Source organism: Polyodon spathula, chromosome 13 (genome assembly GCF_017654505.1).
Source record: "Polyodon spathula isolate WHYD16114869_AA chromosome 13, ASM1765450v1, whole genome shotgun sequence".
NCBI lineage: Eukaryota > Metazoa > Chordata > Actinopteri > Acipenseriformes > Polyodontidae > Polyodon > Polyodon spathula.
Window position 1 is genome coordinate 10,744,558 of NC_054546.1, and position 21,506 is coordinate 10,766,063.

The following is a 21,506-nucleotide window of genomic DNA, read 5'->3' on the forward strand; positions in this document are numbered from 1 at the left end:
ACAGGCGTTTCCTTTCCAGACAAGGTATATTGCAATTTACAGGTTTATACTTGTAAAGGCAGAAGAAATTGTATATTCTGTAAACACTTAACTTCTGGAAATAAACAAACACAAAAAAAGATACTTTCTGAGGCTTACGCAATCTTTGCAGTTTACATAACCAGTATGCAAAAAAAAATAGAAATACAGGCAATGCTGATGAAGGACTTGCAACATTAAGATTAAAAATGAGAGAAAATGTTGTAAAATGTGCCATTGTGCAAAATAATAATACAACATGTTTAATTAGTGATACTAATCTGTGTTCCACGCAAAGCAACCATCTTTCAGATCTGATTAAGAATGCAGTTTATTTCTGGGAAAAGGCACAGCAAATGATATAGTATATGTGAACAGTTTGGGGATAATGGTCAAAAACGTGTGTTATAAATCACGCTTGTGCTGAAAATCTTTTGATTCTTTGTTTTTGTCCTAAATCAGGATATGCTTATGCCCCACCCCCAATTCCAAAACTATACACGGCCAAATGTTAACAAATTCAATAAACATTTTATTGGAAGGCATCTGCTTACAATTACATTCAATTCTACATACAATTAGGGACTGTAACATGTCCAGTGCACATTACAATTATAATTGACAGATGTATTTGGTGGCTTAAAAATAAGTATTTGGCAATTCTTAGAACTAGTCATAACACACTACAGCAATAACAACAATTATATCTGCTTTCTTCCCTTTCCCAACAAAACTTACATGTTACATATATAATATTCAAAAAGATATGGTTTATTAACGTTCCGATAGCTCATTGTGACGTATATACCTGTTCAAAATGTGACACAAGCCATTCCTTTTCCAAACACAGCGCTCAGCAAAATATTCCATACATGACATTACAGCACTTTTTGTGACCAGTATCAGTAATTTCAAAAAGGCAACTGCTTTCCAATAAGTCTTAACAAGATCTGTAATTGTGAAAAAAAAAGGTTGAATATATATTATAAAAAACATGCAACTGTAAAAAGAAATACAGGTACACAGAAACAAAACTGAATCTTCTGAGAAAAGGGCATGCAACAGGTAGAGCTGAAGAAATTAATTATATTCATGGATCTCTTAATCATTTCCACCACACAGCTTCAGCAGCATCTTCTTATAATCCCCTGAGGTATCACCCTGTCAAAGAAAACCAACAGTTTTCAGACAAAGCACTTTATCAAACACACAGGTGCATCTCCCAACAAAAGCATACTTCCACAGAATAGAATTGGAGGCAAGCACAGGTGAAGATAAATTAGGTAATATGAGAAATACAAAACAGTTCTTCATGACAGGAAACCTCAATTTTCCTCCACAAACAAGGTCTTCAACATACATACTCAAATCTTGGCATTGTGACGATATTTAGCAGGAAAAAGGGTAACTTTAATAAAAGTATTTTGTATTGAATATGTATAAGTAAACTTCATCTCATTTTAAAAATACTGTAACCAATGCTTTAAAACATACAGTACACAGCTTTTACTATTAAACACCATTCCAGAAAGAAATACCTGTAATATGTAAGGAAAATGCATACTAAAGATAAGTGGCTAACAGGGCCGGCGCTAGGATTCACTGGGCCCTGGTGCAAGAATGTGAAGTAGATACACCCCCCACCCCCCCCAAAAAAAAAACTAAAACAAAAAAAACATAACCTAAAATAAATCTAATTGAAGTTTTGATCCAAAAATGAGTACAAGTCATGTGCGATTTTTAGGGAATTCAAAGTCAGTTTATTTTGCAGCACAGGTTTATGTTTCATGATTTCAACTCTTAGCTCTTACGATACATGATTCGGTACCTTGTGTTTGCTGTTGTTGTACATTTCCAATCCGATGTCTCAGATTCATGTCTTTCCTCTGGCTCAACTGTTTATTTTTCGTGTGAGGAGGAGGTTGGCCGTTCCGCTGCCGCACTATACTTCCAACTGCTGTTGTCATCCCACTTTTAAACCATTTACTGTACACTTTTCCTTTAAGCATTCTTTTTGGGAAATTTCTAGCTGTCTTTTCTGCTCTTTTCGCTTTGAACAACCCGACTTGTGTTTTGATGGCATACTTGATATACCGTATTTATGTAATTATTACCACAACCGTGGAAAAAAGTTACCTTACTCTACCGAGCACTTATTTTATTTTTACCAGGCAAGTCTATTATGGAAAATGGGGGTGTGATGTAGGAATTCGCACAGAGAATTAAAAAGTTGGCTGACAGGCTTATGTGTTTACTTTTTTCAGAAGTATTTGATTATACACCTTGTTAATAAACTGTTTGTTATAATCTTTATAAACAGCAGCTGTTAAAGAAATGCAACACCATACCATTTTTGTTTTTTGATAATGGACTTGGTATGGGCAAAATTAATATAGAATATCTTTGGTACGGGCCCCAGCAGAGACGGGGCCCGGGTGCAGTCGCATCCATCGCACCTTCCCCCCGGTGGCTAATATCTATCGAATTACCAAGGACAAAAGGAAAAGAAGCACTTACTGTGATGTCTGTGTACAAGGATTTGCCGTACATCCGTCTGTACTCTTGTCGGATATCAAGCATGTCAACCTCAGAACGGGACACCATGATTCGGATCAGAGTCTTATCATCTGTTCCCAGTCCCTGGAGTGAGAGAGAGACTATGGTTATAGAAATCAAACCTGTAAGTGCATGGGAGGATCTGGATTTTTGTTCAAAATTTTTTTTTTAAAAAGCCAAGGAGGGACCCGTTTTAATTATTTCTACGACAGCAGTGTTTACGGTACATTGGAAATCAACAGTTAGTCTACTTGGCATGTCAGCCTGGATTTGATGCTACTAACATTTGATTATAATTATTTTTGTTGGGATCCAAAATTCTTACCTTCATGGATTTGTAGAGCCTTTCAGCAAAGAAAGCAGGAGTGTTTTTAACACACTTCACTGTAAAAAAAAAAAAAAAGAGTTCAGGAAACATCTAAAAATATCTACAGTCTGTCCTTGAAACATATAGGCTGATCAAATATTCATTGATACTATTCTGAAAGTACTGTTATTGTTTATGTATTTATTTGAAAAAAATCGGTAAAACTATTTCAATTGGTTTCTTTGCAGATATTACTTTGAAAAAAGCACTACATTGTTTTAATAAAAATTGTGTTAATTTTTTATCTAGATGGCCAAAAACATGTTGCAATACCTTGAAATACCAGGAGAGGTCACCTTTTGCAATTTTGCAACACGTGACCTGCTAGCAAATGCACTAAAAGGTTGATCACATGTATTTAGATTACATTAGATACGAATGTCACATGCACACTGAATGACAATCCTTTGTTGGAGAAAACAGAATGTGCAACAAAAAAATAGTTATGCTGTTTTTTTGGGGTTTTTTTACACTGCAAACACAAGGACAACAGCACACACATCTGAAATCATGAAGTGTGTGAGTGGCATGTAAAAGGAAAGTAAAATAAAACACACAGTAAAAACACTCAAACACAGACTAAAAAATTCTAAAATTGTTACCGGGAACCTGAACATCGAATGCATTTTGAGGAGAAGCACAACAAAATAAAAACAAGATTATAAAATTACGTGAAAAGCAGCTTTTTTTTCTTAATTTAATATTCCACTGTTGACACTGAGGTTTAGCTTTAAATGTACTGTTACACTAAACGTATCACTGCTTGAAACTGAACCTATGACAATACGGATAGCAATAAACTTTGCAACATATCTTTACAGGAAGAACCAGGTTTATACATTATATAGGTTACTTTGAACATCTGTGTATCTGTAATACTCTAGCATTACACAAAATGATCCAGTGTAATTTGTTCTTAAATAGAAAGACTGACACGAGACATATAAACTTTGTCATGCAAACAGTAGAATTTTTTGTTAAATTAATGAAACAATCTAAATCAGCAAATTGGTAGAGAATGGTTTACCAAGACAAGTACAAATGCGTGTGGGATACAGACCGGCATCTTTTGTTTACCCAGGTTTTTGCACACCCCTGTGTTTTAACTGTTCAGAAGTATATACAAGGAAGCTTTTGCAATACAAATAAGGCACCACAAACTGTCATATATTTTATAGTGAACTGAAGAAGAACAACAACAACAACTCACCTATTGCCACCATCCCTCTTTCCAGGTTCCCAGACATCTCACGGCAAATGCTCTTTTCAATGTCTCGTCCACACATTTGCTGATACTCATGAAAAACTGGAAAAAAATTGTGTACACAGTTTACTGGCTTGTGTTTTGCAATATCTTTTGGTTTCTTTACAAGGAAAATGCTTTGTCTCAGAATGAAATCATGGTTTTGGCATATTCACCATTGTACTCGTAATATAATGATTGTAATTATAATTAATCTTTTTATCTTGGCTAGCGCCTTCATCAATATAATTAATTTAAAAGCTGCTATACTAACTGTAGTGTGTTTAAAATGCTACACAAATAATCAAGTCTGTATCAAGTTTACCTTCATGTGCCTGTATGCTCAGTTATCTCAGAATGCAATACTACTGAATAACACTTCAGTATCACTTACTGTGCTTGTACAATTTCTTATGACAGCAGTTTTGAGTTACTATTTAAAAAAAAAAGAACCTTAAGCGCAACAAAATTCCAAATCCAACTCCAACTATGTTGCTCATTTCAGTATCCAGTTCATTATGTTCTGTTGTCTTAGTTGCTAATAGAGTATCCATTCTACAGACACACATACACAACGACAATCTCTTAAGGTTAAAAAGATGGTACAGATGCATGCTGGTAATGAGTGCTTACTGTTCAGGGGTGACAAACAAATGATGCCAACAGCATACGCTATAACAACCAGAAAATCTCAGTGACGATCAATGAGATTTACATAATAACTAAATACACAGCTGACAAAACACCTGGCACTGAGCATTACATTGCACTACAAGTAACACTACAGACTATTACCTGCTCTTAGATGGGCTTTGCTTCTTGTGCAAAGGATAGCATTAAACTTAGATTCATCTGTCCCCACCTTGTTCTCTCCAGCAGCATACAGTGCCTGTTTGAAAAAGAAAAATAAGGGCATTCAGATGAATTCAGTACATTCAAGGCTGAATACATTTATAATCCAGTCTCACAGTATTTTAAATAAAGACGGTGGACTAGAAGGTACATCCAAATCGATCTTCAAATTTTAATCAGAGATTTAAAACAGGTGGAGGAGAATTTAAAAAGGTACATTAGATGTGTTATAGTTAGAAATGTCTGGATTTTTTTCTGGTTACCCTGTGCATTCACTTGGCTACAGGACTGATCTCCAAACAAAATGTCAGTAAAACATTAAAACCAGTCAGACCTGAAATAACTTAAAAACTCCTGGGTATAGAGCCAGTGCTTTAGCTGGCATTTGGTTAAACAAACCCTGTAGTGAGCTTTTCTAATTGAAAAGACTACCAGCTGCTAATTCAATATTATGCATATCCACGCAAATGCATGTTTTTGGAGACTTGCCAGAATGCTACATTAGTACTGATTATATTTGTTTTTAACACTCTGTTATGTTTTTCCACAGCAACCTTTTGTTTATAAAAAATCCTGCTATGCGTCGATCCACAGCAACCAAATAAATCATATATAAATTACTTACTTGAACAAACATAGCCTTATTGAAGGTCGTGGAGGACCCTGGACCGCGAGGACTGGATTTGTGCACCCCTAATCTACGGCTGAACAGCTGGATAATTGCTTTAACTATAATTGCCTTTGACTATAATACCAAAAGCAAGCTTCATTAATAGTTCAACTCTATAATTTTTTGAAAAATAAATACATATGAATACAGAAAATCAACTGCATTCCAGAATACTAAAGCCTAGACTTTTGCACTCCTATTTCCATGGTTACACATCCAAATAAGCGTTCATAATAATGTGCACAGTATACTCACTAATAAAGGGAAATGCAGAGCAGCCTTCGTGGTGCAGATTAGCATACCAAGGTTTTAAATGAGATAAATCAACCACATCATAAACAGCAAGGCCAAGATTTTTATGGAGTTGCATCTTTTCTAATACAAAAGTTCATAATCAAAGAGTCTGGCTTGCCAGTAGTTTGATATTGATGACTAATGTAGTAGAACATTCCAAACAACTTTAAATTCAAGCAAATAAACCAAATATCTTTAACAGAAGAAAAAAGGGACCCGAGACAATGCAAAAAAAAACAAAAAACAAACAACAAATAGGTTTTAAAACCATGGTTTGCATTTCTTTAAAATGTCACCCAAATTCAAACCATGAAGTATTTACGTTTTATTTATCTACTTGGTACTAACCTGAGCATCCTGTTTGGCCAGAGTGATATCCACATTCTGGCTTTCATCTCGGTTACCCTAAAAACAATATAAAAATAGAAGTAAAAACATAAATAAAAAAGCAGAAATAACTTCACCTTGGAGCCTTAAATAACCAGACAGAACGATTATAAAATGCGAACCTGCTGTTTTCGTATTCCTGTTTTAAGAGCCAGTATAAAGATTTGATAAACGCCACACCACTCGCTTTTCTGAAAACAGGTAGAATCCAAACCTAGTGCTTCTCTTCTTAATGACTTGAATAGATGAATGGTTCATACTTTTGTCAAATAGCTCTCACCATAAATTTTACTTAACATGAATCATTTTAACAGCCAGTATAGCATTTACAATTCATCCAATAGCTTGACAGAGAAATCTAGGTCAGCTACCCACACACCATCTGATGCAAACACACAACAGAATAGTAAATCAAGTTTATTTCTCCAGTGCGTGTTCTGTGATCGGAGAAAATCATGTTTGTTTAGAAGAAAACAAGAATCAAGCAACTGATGTGTTGCAATTAATGAGGAGACAGGTTCCTGTTCTACTGAGGACTACCGGAATCTAGCTGCTTGTTGTCATCGCCATTACTGAGGTTTAATATTTGGGTTTAATCACTCTTGTCACCTATCCAAGTCTCATTTCCCTGTGCTTTATAAAAAGGTAGGTTATATAGAGCGGGAAGATCAGAGGATGCGTCTGTTGGTATCGCAGCAGTGCCAAATAGGAAAATACACAACACTCCAACCTGGAAACAAAAACTACCTGGCACAGCGAGACGAGCAGTCTCTCAAAGTGGCCTGATGTGTCGCTTTTAATGGCATCCTCCAGAGATTTTTTAAATTCTGAAAAAAAAAATGAACATTACAGCAGATGTACCTAACAAAAGTAAAAAAGATACGGTCCTGGGAAACTACTGTATACCATAAAAATGCATAATAGAAGCTACCGATTCTCTGCATTGGCAGTATTGTATACTCTAGTTATTACTGTGTGGAAAAAAAACAGCCCAATATCTATTTGCCTCTATAGTGAATTACCAGCTACATTTACACAGGCTCATACAATACACATTAAATACCAGGGATTATGACTGGTTGTGAATAAATTACATTATCAGAAATCTTGATGGTTTATTGTCTACAAAAGGACGGATCCATTGTTCATTGTAAGAAAAGATTAAAATATGGCCCCACAAAACCTCTAGTACCATTTTTCACTGAAACTGAAATGCATTTTAAAATGAGAAATGTTCAGCTTTCAAAATACAAATGAAATAACTGTGCATAATAAATCACTTTATATTAAATTGGTATTGCTTAAATTAAATTGCTCCATTTCAATCAAAAAAGGGCTTGTAATCTATTTCATTTTTGTGGGAAATGTGAAGCATAATAGACAGAAAAATATGAGACCTACATTTATTTTATATGTTTTGCAATACTCAAATATTGGTGTTATTCTGCAACATATTTAAAACTGCAATCTAGTGATACCAGCAGAAACAATATAATACTGCCCATGCTGTAAACTGTTTGATCAGATAACTACTCCTTGTGTACAGCAGCTCCATAATGTTCATTCAATGTGTAAACGTACATTGCAAAACAGTACAAACTGCCTCTCCCTGATAATTCAACAGCTGCAATACCATCATATTTGATTAAGCAATATATTGGATGGGTCATCCTAGTCCATAAATTGAACTCACTATCTCACAGTCCAATGTTGAACATTTTTATTTTACTTAAAATCCAAAGCTCTAAACAAAAGGTGTATTATAAATTGAAATACAACGCTTTAGGACAGTATCCTGTTCCAATGAACTACAGTACAAAACACATATCAAGTTCTATTACAATCGCTTGTAATTTAAAAAAAAAAAAAAAAAAAAAAAAAAAAAAAAAAAAAAAGCCTACATTCTGACAATGTTTGCAAGCACTGGTGATGAGCAAACAGTAATACCACTGCTATAAATACATTTTCCAAAAACAGGGCTTGACTTCCACACAGGCTTTTCACCATGTTTGCTAGGCTAGTATGTCTACTCACCTGTTTTGTAGGCCCTATTGATTTCTTGGATTTCTGCATTTGAGCGAGACGACAGGATCTCAATCAAGCATTCTTCATCTGTACCAGCACCCTAACAATCACAAACCGTAACAGTAAAGCATCAGGTATCTTTATATGTAAAAAGAAACACATTAATTCTGGTCACAGAAATGTATTAATATAAACTTTCACTGAGTTTTTAGTGTCTCTTAAGATCTTAAAAAGAAAGAAAAAAGTAGCCTCAAAACTTCATTTTAATACATGTTTTTTAGATTTTACATTTCTTTAACTTTTGTACTGTGTTTGCAATCATTCGGAGCGGCTCTGGGTTCTGATGCTCAAATATTGAGTTCTAATTCTTCTCTACACCTTTTTTGACTTTGGCTATTTGCCTGGCTAATCGCATATGCATATAATAGTAGGTGTGTCTGGCAGAGTTGAAAGGTCACATGTTTTGAATGGAATTGTAAAAAGAAAACAATAAATCATTACATTAGAAACTACTAATGCTTTAATAAACCCATATCTATACTCTGCAGCTTTAACAAAACCAGTACATCCAAGTCACAACGAAAAACAGCTGCAGTGGATTTTCCTGCCAGTGCCTGCTAAAGCCAATTATTCAGTCAGCAAACAGCACAGCATAAGCACCTGGTCTTGATCACAAAAGGGAATGCCCCACCCTTTTCTGGTAGAAACAGCACTTGTTTAAACAGGTTTTGACTGCTAACAATACCTGCAAAGAGGTTACATGCTCTTAACCCTCTTTAAAATGTCGTCTTCAATAAGTACAATCTGCAATGCCAGCTGCAAAAGTACATTTATGAATGTAACTAAATAAATACAAACCTTTATAGCATCCTTGAGTTCATAAACATCAAACATAATCGGGGTCTTCAACATGGCAAGGACAGTCTTCTCAAAGTTTCCAGAAAGTTCTGATTTCAGGTCTTTTATTAAATCCTAAAAAAAAAAAAAAAAAAACACACCACACATGCATTTTAAGCTTAAGTTCCAAAATACTGTTCAACTTTTCAGTAAAATATCACCCATACATTTTTCCCCCCATACTCAAATTTCTCTTTTGGCGTTTGTCTTTATACCAACATACAACCACATTACTTTCTGAACCATCCTCAAGCAAGCATGCTCATATTACTATTAGGGATGGGTCAATGTAGTCAAATACACGTAAATAAACTATTCAAATAGAATATTACATATTTGAATACACTAAAAAAAATGTTTTTTTTTTCTATCTATCTATCGATCTATATATATATATATATGCGCTACTAGAAGCAAATGTTTCCTTTTTAAATGCCAATGCTTGACAAGTGTTAAACCAGTTCGTTTGTATATTAAAACGTAAGGAACCCAATTAATTAAGCAATGTTTGTAACTGCAAAATTCTACAGTAAGCGTATTTCGTTTGAAATTGCTGCCATATTTTGTTGCCTTTTTTAACTCTGGAGTGCAGTTCAATGTAAAACATTTACTGATGACTTTCTGCAAATGGATAGTAACATTTGCACTGACCATTAAAAGAACAACCAGGTATGTTCCTTGTTTTGAATTATCTACAGATTACTGAATAAACAAAGTAACCTGACTTGGATTCATCCGAGGGCAGTACTTAACGGGTAGCTGTAAATCAATGGTGTACAACTCTGTCAAGGAGGGCCGGTGTCCCTGCAGGTTTTTATTCCAACTGCACCCTAAAATTATTTTATTGGACCTTATTAGAAGCTTAATTGGTCCAATAAACTAATTTAGGGTATGGTTACAACAAAAACCAGGATGGACACCGGCCCTCCGTGACCTGAGTTGTGCACCCCTGCGTAACTGGTATTATGTTAAAACTATTGTAATGTTGTAATGTATTTTCAGTTGTTTTGGCCAGGTTACAATATTTGCACTACTCAGATTATTTTATGAATGTTATTATTTGTTAGAATTAAATAGCCGATGACTATTATGTTGCTATATAGATAGGTGTTATTGTATTCTGAATACAACAAAAAGTGGTATTTGGTTATTCACACAGCATTATGTTACTGTTGCTTTAATTGGAAGAGAGTTGTCACATTGCTGCTCATTGAGTTCTGTATTTTAATTCAGCAAACAAAAGGAAAAACCTGTGCCTAAGGAAATAGAATCTCGCCTTGGACTGTTTGCACACTTCGTGAATCTGGCTAAACTTTACCGGCTGACACGGTTCTGCTGTTGCTTGTAGCAGACATACGCATCTGCCTTTTATTCTCAAGAGTATAAGAGTAAGGACTAGAGTTCGGGTAATCTAATACACAAACATTTTGGACCTCCTGTATTCGACTAGGAAACTTTTTGAATTGCCCATCCATAATTACTACTGCGCAGATTAGTTTTTTTTTTTATATAAGGTACATTTTACAAGAAACACTTTGATTTTCAACAACACAAGCTAACTTAAAATTAGAAAGGAACAGTTACAGATTCTCAGAGGGCTGCTTTTTCCCTTCTTTCAAACTTACCTTCCCATAAGCTGTTTTGTAGGTTATAACCATAGGTACCCGTTGCTTGTTTGAGCGATTTCCAAGAAGTTCAATGATGGCTTGCTCATCAGTGCCTGTACAACACAGGAACATAGTATTAATACAGAAGAATGTGCAATTGATTTGAGTACTATCTAGCTATCTAAAAAGAGTTGTGGGATTTGTTTCCCATACAACCTTAAATCATAATCTTTATACAACAAAAAAAAAAAAATCAAATACAGTCAGCACTCACATATTCGACCCTATAAAATTTTGACTTCATTGACAGTTAAGAGAGTGCGACGCATATCTGATTATTTCATTTTGGCCCGTTCCAACCCTTGTCTGTTTTTCAGGGAACACAAAAAAGATACAATGTCAAAAATACATAGCTGAAAGGACTGTGTACATCTAAGTAGGCTTATATGCATTGTAGTTAGATTTGTTGGTACAGTACTATATTTTCAACAGAAATAGTATTTTAATTCAGTACAATATGATTCTGAAAATATCACTTGTCAAAAGAGATGACACGTGGACTGTAATACAGTACATACTTTTAAATCTGGTACGCATTGTATCAGTATGTAAAATTCCCCATTAACGACCCAACAGCAAAATAAACTCAAAATGTTACCCATGCACAGAACTACGTAAAAGGCAATGCAATTTAGCAAAAGATTAAAATTAAAAAAAAAAAAAAAAAACACACATACACACAAAACAGGTTTCCAAAAAGGGATCGACAGTATCCAAAGTCAGTAGTCAGAATTGCTGAATATATATTGACTGATAATGCCCCAATGTCACAGTTCACTTTCAATTAAAAATACACAAAAGCAACTAAAAGATCAGATTTAAAAACAAATAAATAAAAATACAAAACATTACAATTACAACAGCTGGTCTTGTTCACTTTGTTATTGTTGCATGTATATATAAAATTATGATTACATTAGGTCCCTTACCAAATCCCTTCATGGCTTTTCTAAGCACCTCTACATCCTTCAGGGGGTCAGCGCCTGGAAAGTCCCGAATACTGCCTCGGTTCACCGGCTTATAAGAAAAAAGTGACAAAAAAACTTAAATCTCCATTACATGTCTGCAGCAGAATTTGCTTTCCATATGGTAAAATTCAGCAGACTTCCCTGCAATATAACCACCTATCCACATTTGTAGTCCAGGTTCTGTATGATATGGTTTGTATGACTTTTACAACACTGTTCAGAATCAGACAGCTAAATACGCTTTAAAACAATTATTCACATTGCCTTGCATTGCTGGAATACCTTCCTTATTTCCACACCTACTAGTAATTCAGCTTCATGACTATTCTCATTCATGAACATCCTTACCTTTAATGGTGCCGCTGCTGGAGCTAAGCCAGCCGGGGTGCCTCCTGGGTAAGAAGGCATGGACGGATTGGCTGGAGGGGCTCCTGGGTAGCCAGGCATGGGTTGCCCTGGGGCGGCACCTCCTGGAAATCCCATACCCTGGGGTACGTTCCCTCCTGGTTGTGGATATGTACCATAGGGCTGCTGATTGGGAGGAGGTGCCCCATAGCCCCCTGGCTGGGCAGCAGGGTATCCAGTAGGTGCTTGACTAAACATTCCTGGACTGGGATTCATTCCTCCAAAAGATGATGTGATCTGATTAGCCTGCAATTAGAAATGGGCCACGTGTTGGCATATACACCCAATCGGTAATCCATTACTACAAAATCTCATGAGAAAGGATTCGACTGATCAATTCAACACACCTCAAACCAACGTTTTAATGCAAAAGGCTTTTCATGACAATCAAGTTAAAACACAAAAACAACAAGCAAAATACCATTAACCCCTTTACAGCCAAGCGTTTTTGTAATAGGTCACCCTATAGCCAAGCATTTTATGACAGTTACTCCCACAATGTCTTTCAAGTGCTGTAAGAGTGAGAGCAACAGCTGCAACACCGCTCCCTTCAAAGCAAACAGCCTATCAATCACATCTGGCAGGTTTACAAAGGGCTTGACTGTATCTACACAAGTCTGGTGCAGTTTAATTGCTAAAAAGGGATGCATAGGGCAAAATACCGCAGGTTGCAGCCACCCAAAGACTGATGCAGGCTGCAAAAGGGTCCAGATCAATTTTTATGTTCAGGTCAGATAGATTAGTTATGTTGAGCTAAATGTATCCACTTTATAGCAATCAAAGTAAAAAAAAAAAAAAAAAAAAAGTGAAATGTATCAAAAATGCCAAAAGTCTTTTCCTACTAGGCTCAATTGCTTACCATCGCTGAAAGGTGTGATGCACTGAATCCAGGATTTGATAAGTTATCCAGTCCAATAGCGGCACCACCCCATGGGGAATTACCACCTCAACAAGAAGAAATGAAGAAGTAAATCACTTACAGCTCTAAAGTGGTTTGCTTGCTGTTAGCATGTTTCTGAGGTCAAACTTTATTACTGGTAAGTTGATAAGCATTGCAGATCAGGTCTTCTGACAGTCTACCCGTAAATGTGGCAACTGTCAACAAGAGTAACGTGTTCATGAATGGAATGCAAAGAGCCTTATAAGATAGAATACTTAACACGGCTTACTTCTACATCACCTCCTAAAAAATAATTCTGGATGAAAATTACTGTGCTCTCTTTACAAACGTATTCTTTGTTAATGAAAATAAACTGTTTTATGATGCTTTTCCACTGTACGGGTTGGCTCTGAAGAAAGAACCTTCCAGAAACTGCAGTCTTCCTTTACGTTCTTCTCATGCTATAAAAAAAGTACCTGCTCTCTCCCACCCACCCCTCACACCTTTTTTGATATAATTTTAATTACATTTCCTTAACACTTTTAGCATCATCTCTCATGTTTACTTGGTGATTTTAATTATCTTTTAGGAAAACTTAAATTTCAATTACCTCAAAAATCCTGTGGCATGATTTCTATTTCTCACATACCTGTACACACTTTCTCCCTCATTTACAAACTTGTTGTAGCCCATTCAGACTGAACACACAGCAATATATTAGGGGTGCACCAATAAAGATTTTCTTGGCCAATACCGATAGCCGATGATTAACTACCCATATCAGCTGGTACTGATTTGGTACTGATAATAATAGAGGTACTGCAGGTAAGCTATTGTAAATTACTAGAACAAGATATAGAGCCTATATTTAAACAGTTTTGTAATAATAGATGTTAAAAAACGGAGATATCATTTACTTCTTGTATTTATGACAAAAAAAAAAAATGAACAGCTTTTGGTTTACTTGTTGCACTTCAGAAAATGAATACAAAAGAATAACTTAGTATTATATTGTGCGCTTGTCAGCAATTTATACATTTAACAATAGTAACACAAATACAAATTGTGTGTTTATTAGTAAAAAATACTTCTGCAGAAAAAAGTGACATTAACTTTTATAGCCACTTGCTGTCAGACATTGTGTATTATAACTACTACCTATACTGTACAGTAGAAAAAAATGTAGCCAACGCAATGTCAACTACAACAACTTTTTTTCTTAGCTGCAGCACTACTTAAATTGTTCACTTAAAAAAAGTCAAAAATATTAAATTTACAGTTACAAAATTTAAAAACTTTAATTTAAATAATCAACTCTGCTTCAAAATTCCACCGAATATACCCGCACCCAATGCAGATTAAACAAACTAAACACAAATTACAAAAGGCAATTTTGAAGTACATTGTGCAACAACTTAAATTAATGTTATTTAGGATTCAACCTAAAAAATAAAAAAATCTTTTAAAAAAGCATCAGAATAATATTCTACTCACAGTTCATTGATGGATTTAAGGTAGCACCAAATCTGCTCTGCTGCACACAACTCACTATCCTGTTGTTATCAGATATTTTAAAATCCCAAACACTGCTCTTTTAAGACATTAACTGCAGGTTGATCACACATTACACAGCACTGCAAGGAAAATGGCTGCCGCGGTGTTCTTGTGTCATTAGTAAGCACGTCTGACCAAACATTAAATTCTGTGCTGGAAAAAATTCAAGCATTAATATCCGTGTGCATTAAAATCAGCTAAAATAACAAAAACTGCAGATAGCCAATTGTAGGTTTTTTCCTTATATCAGTGCACCCCTCATTTATTATTATTTTTTTAAACTATTGATAATCACCATCATCAGCCTTTTTCAATCCACTGCTGGATGAAGGCCTCCCTAAGATTCTTCCACAAAAGCCTGTCTGCTGCGTTCCTCACCCGCTCCGGTATGTTTCCTAATTTCATCTTGCCATCTTCGTGGAGGTCTTTTTGGTTGCTTTGTATCTTTTGGGATCCAGTCTAGTATCTCCTTGGTCAAGCGATGGTCTGTTATTCTTGGTACATGTCTGGCCCACTGCCATTTCAGTTTTTTCTCTCTTATAATAACATTGCATATTTTGGTTTCCTCGCTTATCCATTCCTTCCTTTTCCTGTCTCCTTGTTATTCCCAGCATGCATCTTTCCATACACATCTTTGAGTCATTTGTAATTTTTGCATTAAGGGTCCAGGTTTTGCATACGTGAGTTAGCACTGGCAGCATGCATTGATCGAAGACTTTCCTCTTGAAGATCAATGAAACCTACCTGACTCACCTACGATTTGCTGACGACATCTTCATATTTACAATGTGCCCAGAAGAATTACAAACAAGAATACAAGAACTACATAAGGCTGGCAACAAAGCAGGTTTCAAAATTAACCTGAAGATGACTCAAGTCATGTTCAATAAATATACAATTCTGAAGGAAATTGAAGTCAGTGGGAACAACCTTGAAGAAGTTAATATGTACGTATACTTAGGACAGTTTGTTTTGGCAACGGAGAGCCAAATGTGCAAAATCAACAGAAGAGCAAAAATGGACTGGAGTGCCTTTGGAAGATTAAGCATGGTTCAGAAAGGGAAACTACCCTTATGCCTCAAGACACTGTAGCTGAATATACACATCACAATCTCAATTTCAGGTGTTTAGAAATTAAATAGTCTCTAACTTAGAAGAACAACATTTCAGAGTGTTAACCTTACCTGGCATTGGTGGAAATCCACCTGATTGAGGAGGGCATCCACCATCTTGGAGAGGGTATCCGCCACCTTGGGGAGGGTAGCCTCCAGACTGGGGAGGGTAGCCGCCTGCTGCAGGTGGGTAGCCTCCAGACTGGGGAGGGTAGCCTCCAGACTGGGGAGGGTAGCCTCCAGACTGGGGAGGGTAGCCTCCAGACTGGGGAGGGTAGCCGCCTGCTGCAGGAGGGTAGCCTCCGGCCTGGGGAGGGTAACCGCCTGCTGCAGGAGGGTAGCCTCCGGCCTGGGGAGGGTAGCCGCCTGCTGCGGGAGGGTAGCCTCCAGTCTGGGGAGGGTAGCCGCCGGCCTGGGGAGGGTAGCCTGGATAACTCATTTCTTAGATCTGCATCAGACAAACATATTCAACAAACAATACCGCAGAATATTTGCAACTATAAATCCCAATACAAACCGGTATGTTTCTTTCATTTCTGTGTGGAAAAACCAAGGTCTATTTCATAAATCTTGATTACAAGGGTTTCAAACCTCAGGACCTTTATACACTCAATTCCTTGATAATTTAAATTGATCTGTCTGTGCATAAATCGAATAATGAATGAAAGACATGTCTGGGCAAACCTTATCTGGAATGTTCTGGAAAAGCTACAATAATCGATTCAGCAATTAAACAATGAGCAAGTCTTGGATTTAGCTTTTTATCTATTTGTGCGCATGACCATTACAACGGTTTTATTAATTTATTTTTGGGGAAATTTTCACCTATTTAAGTTTATTAATTTGACTGGTTTTCAAAAGCTCCGTAATTTTGTGTCAAAAGACCTCCTTCTGTGGTCAAACAATACCGGTTTATTTCAGGCAATAATGAAATGGGTTTTAGTCAAATGTGAACAGTACGCAATAAAGAGGACCATAAACTTTAGGTTACTGTGCTTCCTAAAATAAAAGTAATAAAAAAAAGAGAAATCAGACTGAAGACACTGAGGAGGAAAGATTATCATGGGTTTTGATTTATACTGTAAATCTTTATTATGCCTATAAAATGCACATTTAACAGACTGAACACTGTTTACCCTTATATTACATAAAGAACATGTATAGTACTTGTATTTTTTAGTTAACTTTAAAGTAGTATACTAATACACTATTTTAGTTCTTCCAGCTTTGAAGAATGGTGTTCCTACATGGTGTCAAATTATAATAAGAGATTTCCCTTAATATCCTGACCCCATAAGTAACATTCACACTTTAATCTAAGTCAATAAAAGGCTAGGAAGCTGGAACTATACATGGAAGTATGTTTTCTTTCAAATGCTCTATTTATACACCTCTAGCTCATAAGTTATTTAAAAAAAGTTTGTTTCCATGAATACAGTTTAAAAAAAAAAAAGTTATGACAATATAAATTATTCTAATATCATTAATACAACCCACACCCTGTAGTTAAATACAGTGTAACACAGTGTTAAATACTTTAAACATCACCCAATTTTCAATGAAAGTAGTGTTTGCTCTCCAGAATGGTCTAGAAAAAGCTAATTTGCCTTGTTTGTAATATGCCCATATTTCTTTTTAATTCATGTAACAATATTGTAGACAAGTCAAGCAGGACAAGTACAATTCTTCTGAGCTACTCCCCTTGTGAACCTTCAGTCTAGGAAAATCTAGGCCTATACTGAGGAATGAAACAGTGTCTTACTGTACATGGCAAATAGGGCCTATATTAAAATATGTTTTGCCTGATTAGGATCTATTGATATCAGGAGTGATATAAAAGGTATACATATTTGTTAACAAATTGTATTATTGTGCTGTTATTGAAGATAATGCATTTCAAATCTGACCCAATGGCAAGTCAAGAAGCCCAAAGTGAAGAATACAATGTCAGAAGCAAAAAATGTAAGGCACTGAACATTTAACTTTCACTGTACCACATTCACTGTATGTTTTTCCAGTTAAAATAGCACAACTTTAAAGTGGTCACATATAAAGGTAAGAAAGACCCTGTTCACACTACTGGGCTGGCCCTGGACCGTGCATGTTTAGGTCTGCAACCCCGTTCACATTTGCGGTTTCAGACGCCTTTGCACATTCACATAAGCGACTTTTTATGGAACTATAGCCTTTACTCAGAATGAAAGAGCTACTGGAATATAGAGTAATCCTTGACTTGTAGCAGATGTTTCTTATTCATAGTTTGTTTATATAGTTTAAGGCTGCGGCGATGCATCAATTTATCATTAACATTCATCTGTTTTTTTGGAGAACAATATATCAATAGTGAAAAGGTAGGCATCGCCCCAGCCTTAATATTTTTTCAATGCAGCACAGTTGTACGATATATAGTTAAATAAAATAATAAAAGAACACGGATGTATTTAGAACACAGGAAACAGGACCTTGCTAGTGTCAACAGGTATAAATATTTATTTTTGTAAGGAATACTTCACTCAGATTGCAAATGACTACCAGGTTGTACACTGCCATTCACAAGACAAGCTCATGACTGGCCACCCAATAGTACTACTGCTTAATTATGAATGCACTGCAGCTCGTATATTATGTGAAAGAAACAACCTGAACATTAACCTGCTAGGTTTTTTTTTTTATTATTTTTTAAATATTTTTATAATTAAAGTTGTACAGTGTAACGGTGTTACCATTCAGTATTGATCCACTGTCGCCTTAGCTAGCAGAGCATTGAGCTTTCTATTTGCCTTTCGTGTGGGAGTGTGGGAGTGTCTACCGAGTTATGCAAACAAATTGGTCATGTCATACGAAAAGGCCAGCCCTGGTCTCGGATTGCAGGCCCTGGACCACATCCTAACAATGGCCTAAATCTAGGCCGGCTCTGGGTTGCCTTTTCTTTTTGGAGAGTTCAGATACGAGAAATGGCAGCCCTGAGCAGCCTTAAATCGCAAGTGATTGACATCCTTAAATCGCAAGTGAGAACATACTAATTATATTATAATATATTTTTTGCATAAGGTATCACACCTAGTGTGGACCTCAACCACCATTACTCTCACAAGTTTGATCTTTTCATCAACAGAACCATGACAATATCATTTGAATTTCAGCCAGTGGCAAATACCAACCCCTCAACTCTCACACACTAGATATCAAATACATTTTTAAATATATAAATAAACAGCAAATTATCTATATTGCAATATGGTTATAAATGCACCTTTTGCTATGTGGTTAAAAAATAAATAAATAAAAAGCTGCAGGCAATCTCTTGCCAAAATGTTAGTTCCTTGGGCCTGCAAAGCCAAAGATATTTTTGATTTTGAACTACAATACTTTTTTTCTAAAAAGAGAAAGCCAGACTGAGGGTTAATCAAATGGCATCTACAGCTGAATAACAGTTGCACAGGACTACAGCAAGTCTGAAACGAATTGATTTCCTAAAAGATGTGGCTTTCTGTGCGACTGTTTAATGTTTGTTGTAGAAAAGTAGTAATCAATAACTAACTTACTGCACTGCAGCACTGCCAAGAGAGCCAGCCTTATTATTTACTTGTACTGTACCCGATTCAACAAAATGGCAGCCTGAAGACTACTAAATGCTTTACGCTAAACGATCGCCACAAACATTTCCAGGCAGAAACGAGAAAGCTCACAAATGCTAAACCGACAACCACAAACTACTTTAATTTCTAATTCTTATTCTTTTTTTATAACATATGATGTCACTAGTTAATATTCACAGCCACTTTATATAGCACACAAGAACAAGCAATCCCAACGATTTTTTTTCTTTTGTTTGTTTGTTTGTTTTTTAATAAATACACGTTGAATTATATCGTTTAAAGCTGTTTGTATTACATTACACTTAATGTAGAGTTTATTAATGAATTACTGGAAGAAAAAAAAAAAAGAAATAACTGCTTACCTTGTACAAACTTCCCCTGAATCTCTTCATGAATAATGTGTCAGTACAGATCCAGGAAGCACGTCTAAATATAAAAGCAAAGGTGGGTGGGGTTCCCTACATCGTTTCAAATCAAAGACGCCTTGTCCACTGCAAGTTTCCATTCGAAGGCTTCTACTGCTGACAGTAAACAAGGTTTTCGAAACGTTTTAGCAAACTCACGTGATCCGAAATGACTGGTTGAATGTTACGTCTACTGACTCATGTCATCACTGAGCAATAGTGAGCACTTAATTCCATAAACAGCAATAAAAAACTAATGTTGGGAAATAACTACACAAATCAGTGACAATTAAATGTGTGTATGTGTGTGTGTGTGTGTGTGTGTGTATATATATATATATATATATAGATAGAGATAGATATATATATATATATATATATAGAGAGAGAGCCTAATTTCAAATCACTAATGTTGAGTATGACTAAAGGGTAAACATTGTGTTGTTAGCCAATTGTGTAAAAAAAAAACGAGCAGTGCATGTATAACCTTTGTTAGTTACAATAAAGTTTATCAATAGCAGTATAAAAAAAAAAAAACTTAAATGAATATTGTCATCTATGAGCAGCTTCTATTTCTGTACATCTGTACATTTCATCACATGCAGTATTTACAGTATTTACATACCTTGTGTAATGTGTGTTAATAATTCTTAATTTTATTGAAACCGCACCTGTATACTGACTGATTCACACACAGCTTCTGTTATGTTAGCCATTTTTTTTTCCAAAATCAAACCATATTTCACCTCGATCAAGATAACCAGCAACTCAGAACCCAACGAATTTGACAGTGTTCAGTCATTGTAATATCCAGCCGTAACAATACCTTCACATGAACAACATTGCCATAGACCTACGTATGTTTAACGTATTTCCTTAAAAATTCATAGGAACCAAATTCATACTTAACTGTCTACTTCTATAAATGATTTACTGATGTCTTGTATTTCTCTATCAACACACTGTGGAATTGGTCCCTAACATGCTACACATGAACATGTAATACACGTTCCACTGAATTCACAACTCACAAAACTAGACAAACCAGACTGACAGGAGAAACTTGACAACATCTTTGAGGGCCTTAGCAAAAGAAATGTAGGAAATTCTGTATATTGTGTAAATATTAAATATAACATATGGTGTATAATATAAATACACTGGCTGTTTTGACTGGTTTGAACTGCTTTTTGAAATATGCAGAACAAAAATAATTATAATCTTATGCTTGCAGTGATGACATAATCAGTTTCCATGTGGGGAGTTGGGCAACACAAATTACTGAAGTTTATGTTCAGAATCTTTCCGTGCAAATGGGCCAGAGATAAAGCAAGCCATGACAGCCCACAGCTTGCCACACGAGGAAGGACAGCGATCTATCTCAATCCACAATAGGAGCAGCTTTGGGGAGGTGATGTGAAATTTCCAGTCATGCAGTACATACCTTCTCTAATAAGATAAAAATAGTCTTTTTTTTTTAAAACATATCTTCCAGCAATTATGACTATTAGTATCCTTCAAAACTCAGTGGGCAACTTTTTCAGAGATAGGAACAAAACAACTGAAAACAGTATAAAACTAGAAAAAAAATCTGATGACTCAGCAGTT

The 21,506-nt window shown here is 35.7% G+C and overlaps 1 protein-coding gene across 2 annotated transcripts; it reads right to left on the reverse strand.

Annotated features, from left to right (window-relative positions):
• Positions 1-529: 529 nt before the first annotated feature.
• On the reverse strand, positions 530-20,063 carry LOC121325438 (annexin A11-like). Of its 2 annotated transcripts, XM_041267906.1 has the most exons (16): positions 19,857-20,062; positions 16,217-16,343; positions 15,968-16,153; positions 13,209-13,294; positions 12,293-12,595; positions 11,906-11,993; positions 10,935-11,029; positions 9,271-9,384; positions 8,422-8,512; positions 7,135-7,214; positions 6,349-6,405; positions 4,980-5,073; positions 4,152-4,247; positions 2,900-2,958; positions 2,536-2,658; positions 530-1,179 (listed from the first exon to the last, which is right to left on the reverse strand). In XM_041267906.1, the coding sequence occupies exons 2-16, from the start codon at positions 16,332-16,334 to the stop codon at positions 1,120-1,122; spliced, it is 1,650 nt and encodes a 549-aa protein (XP_041123840.1). In that variant the 5' UTR covers positions 16,335-16,343; positions 19,857-20,062; the 3' UTR covers positions 530-1,119. The 2 variants fall into 2 exon arrangements, with proteins under 2 accessions (XP_041123840.1, XP_041123839.1); XM_041267905.1 differs by having other exon boundaries at positions 15,968-16,343; positions 19,857-20,063.
• Between the last annotated feature and the right edge of the window lie 1,443 nt (positions 20,064-21,506).

Excerpts from the sequence above, each read along its gene's own strand:
- LOC121325438 (XM_041267905.1), bottom strand. The coding sequence starts at position 16,334 with ATGAGTTATCCAGGCTACCCTCCCCAGGCCGGCGGCTACCCTCCCCAG. Across the intron at positions 11,994-12,292 it reads CAGCAGCGGCACCATTAAAG|CCGGTGAACCGAGGCAGTAT; the intron begins GTAAGGATGTTC and ends TTTTCTTATAAG. Across the intron at positions 2,959-4,151 it reads AAGAGGGATGGTGGCAATAG|TGAAGTGTGTTAAAAACACT; the intron begins GTGAGTTGTTGT and ends TTTTTTTTACAG.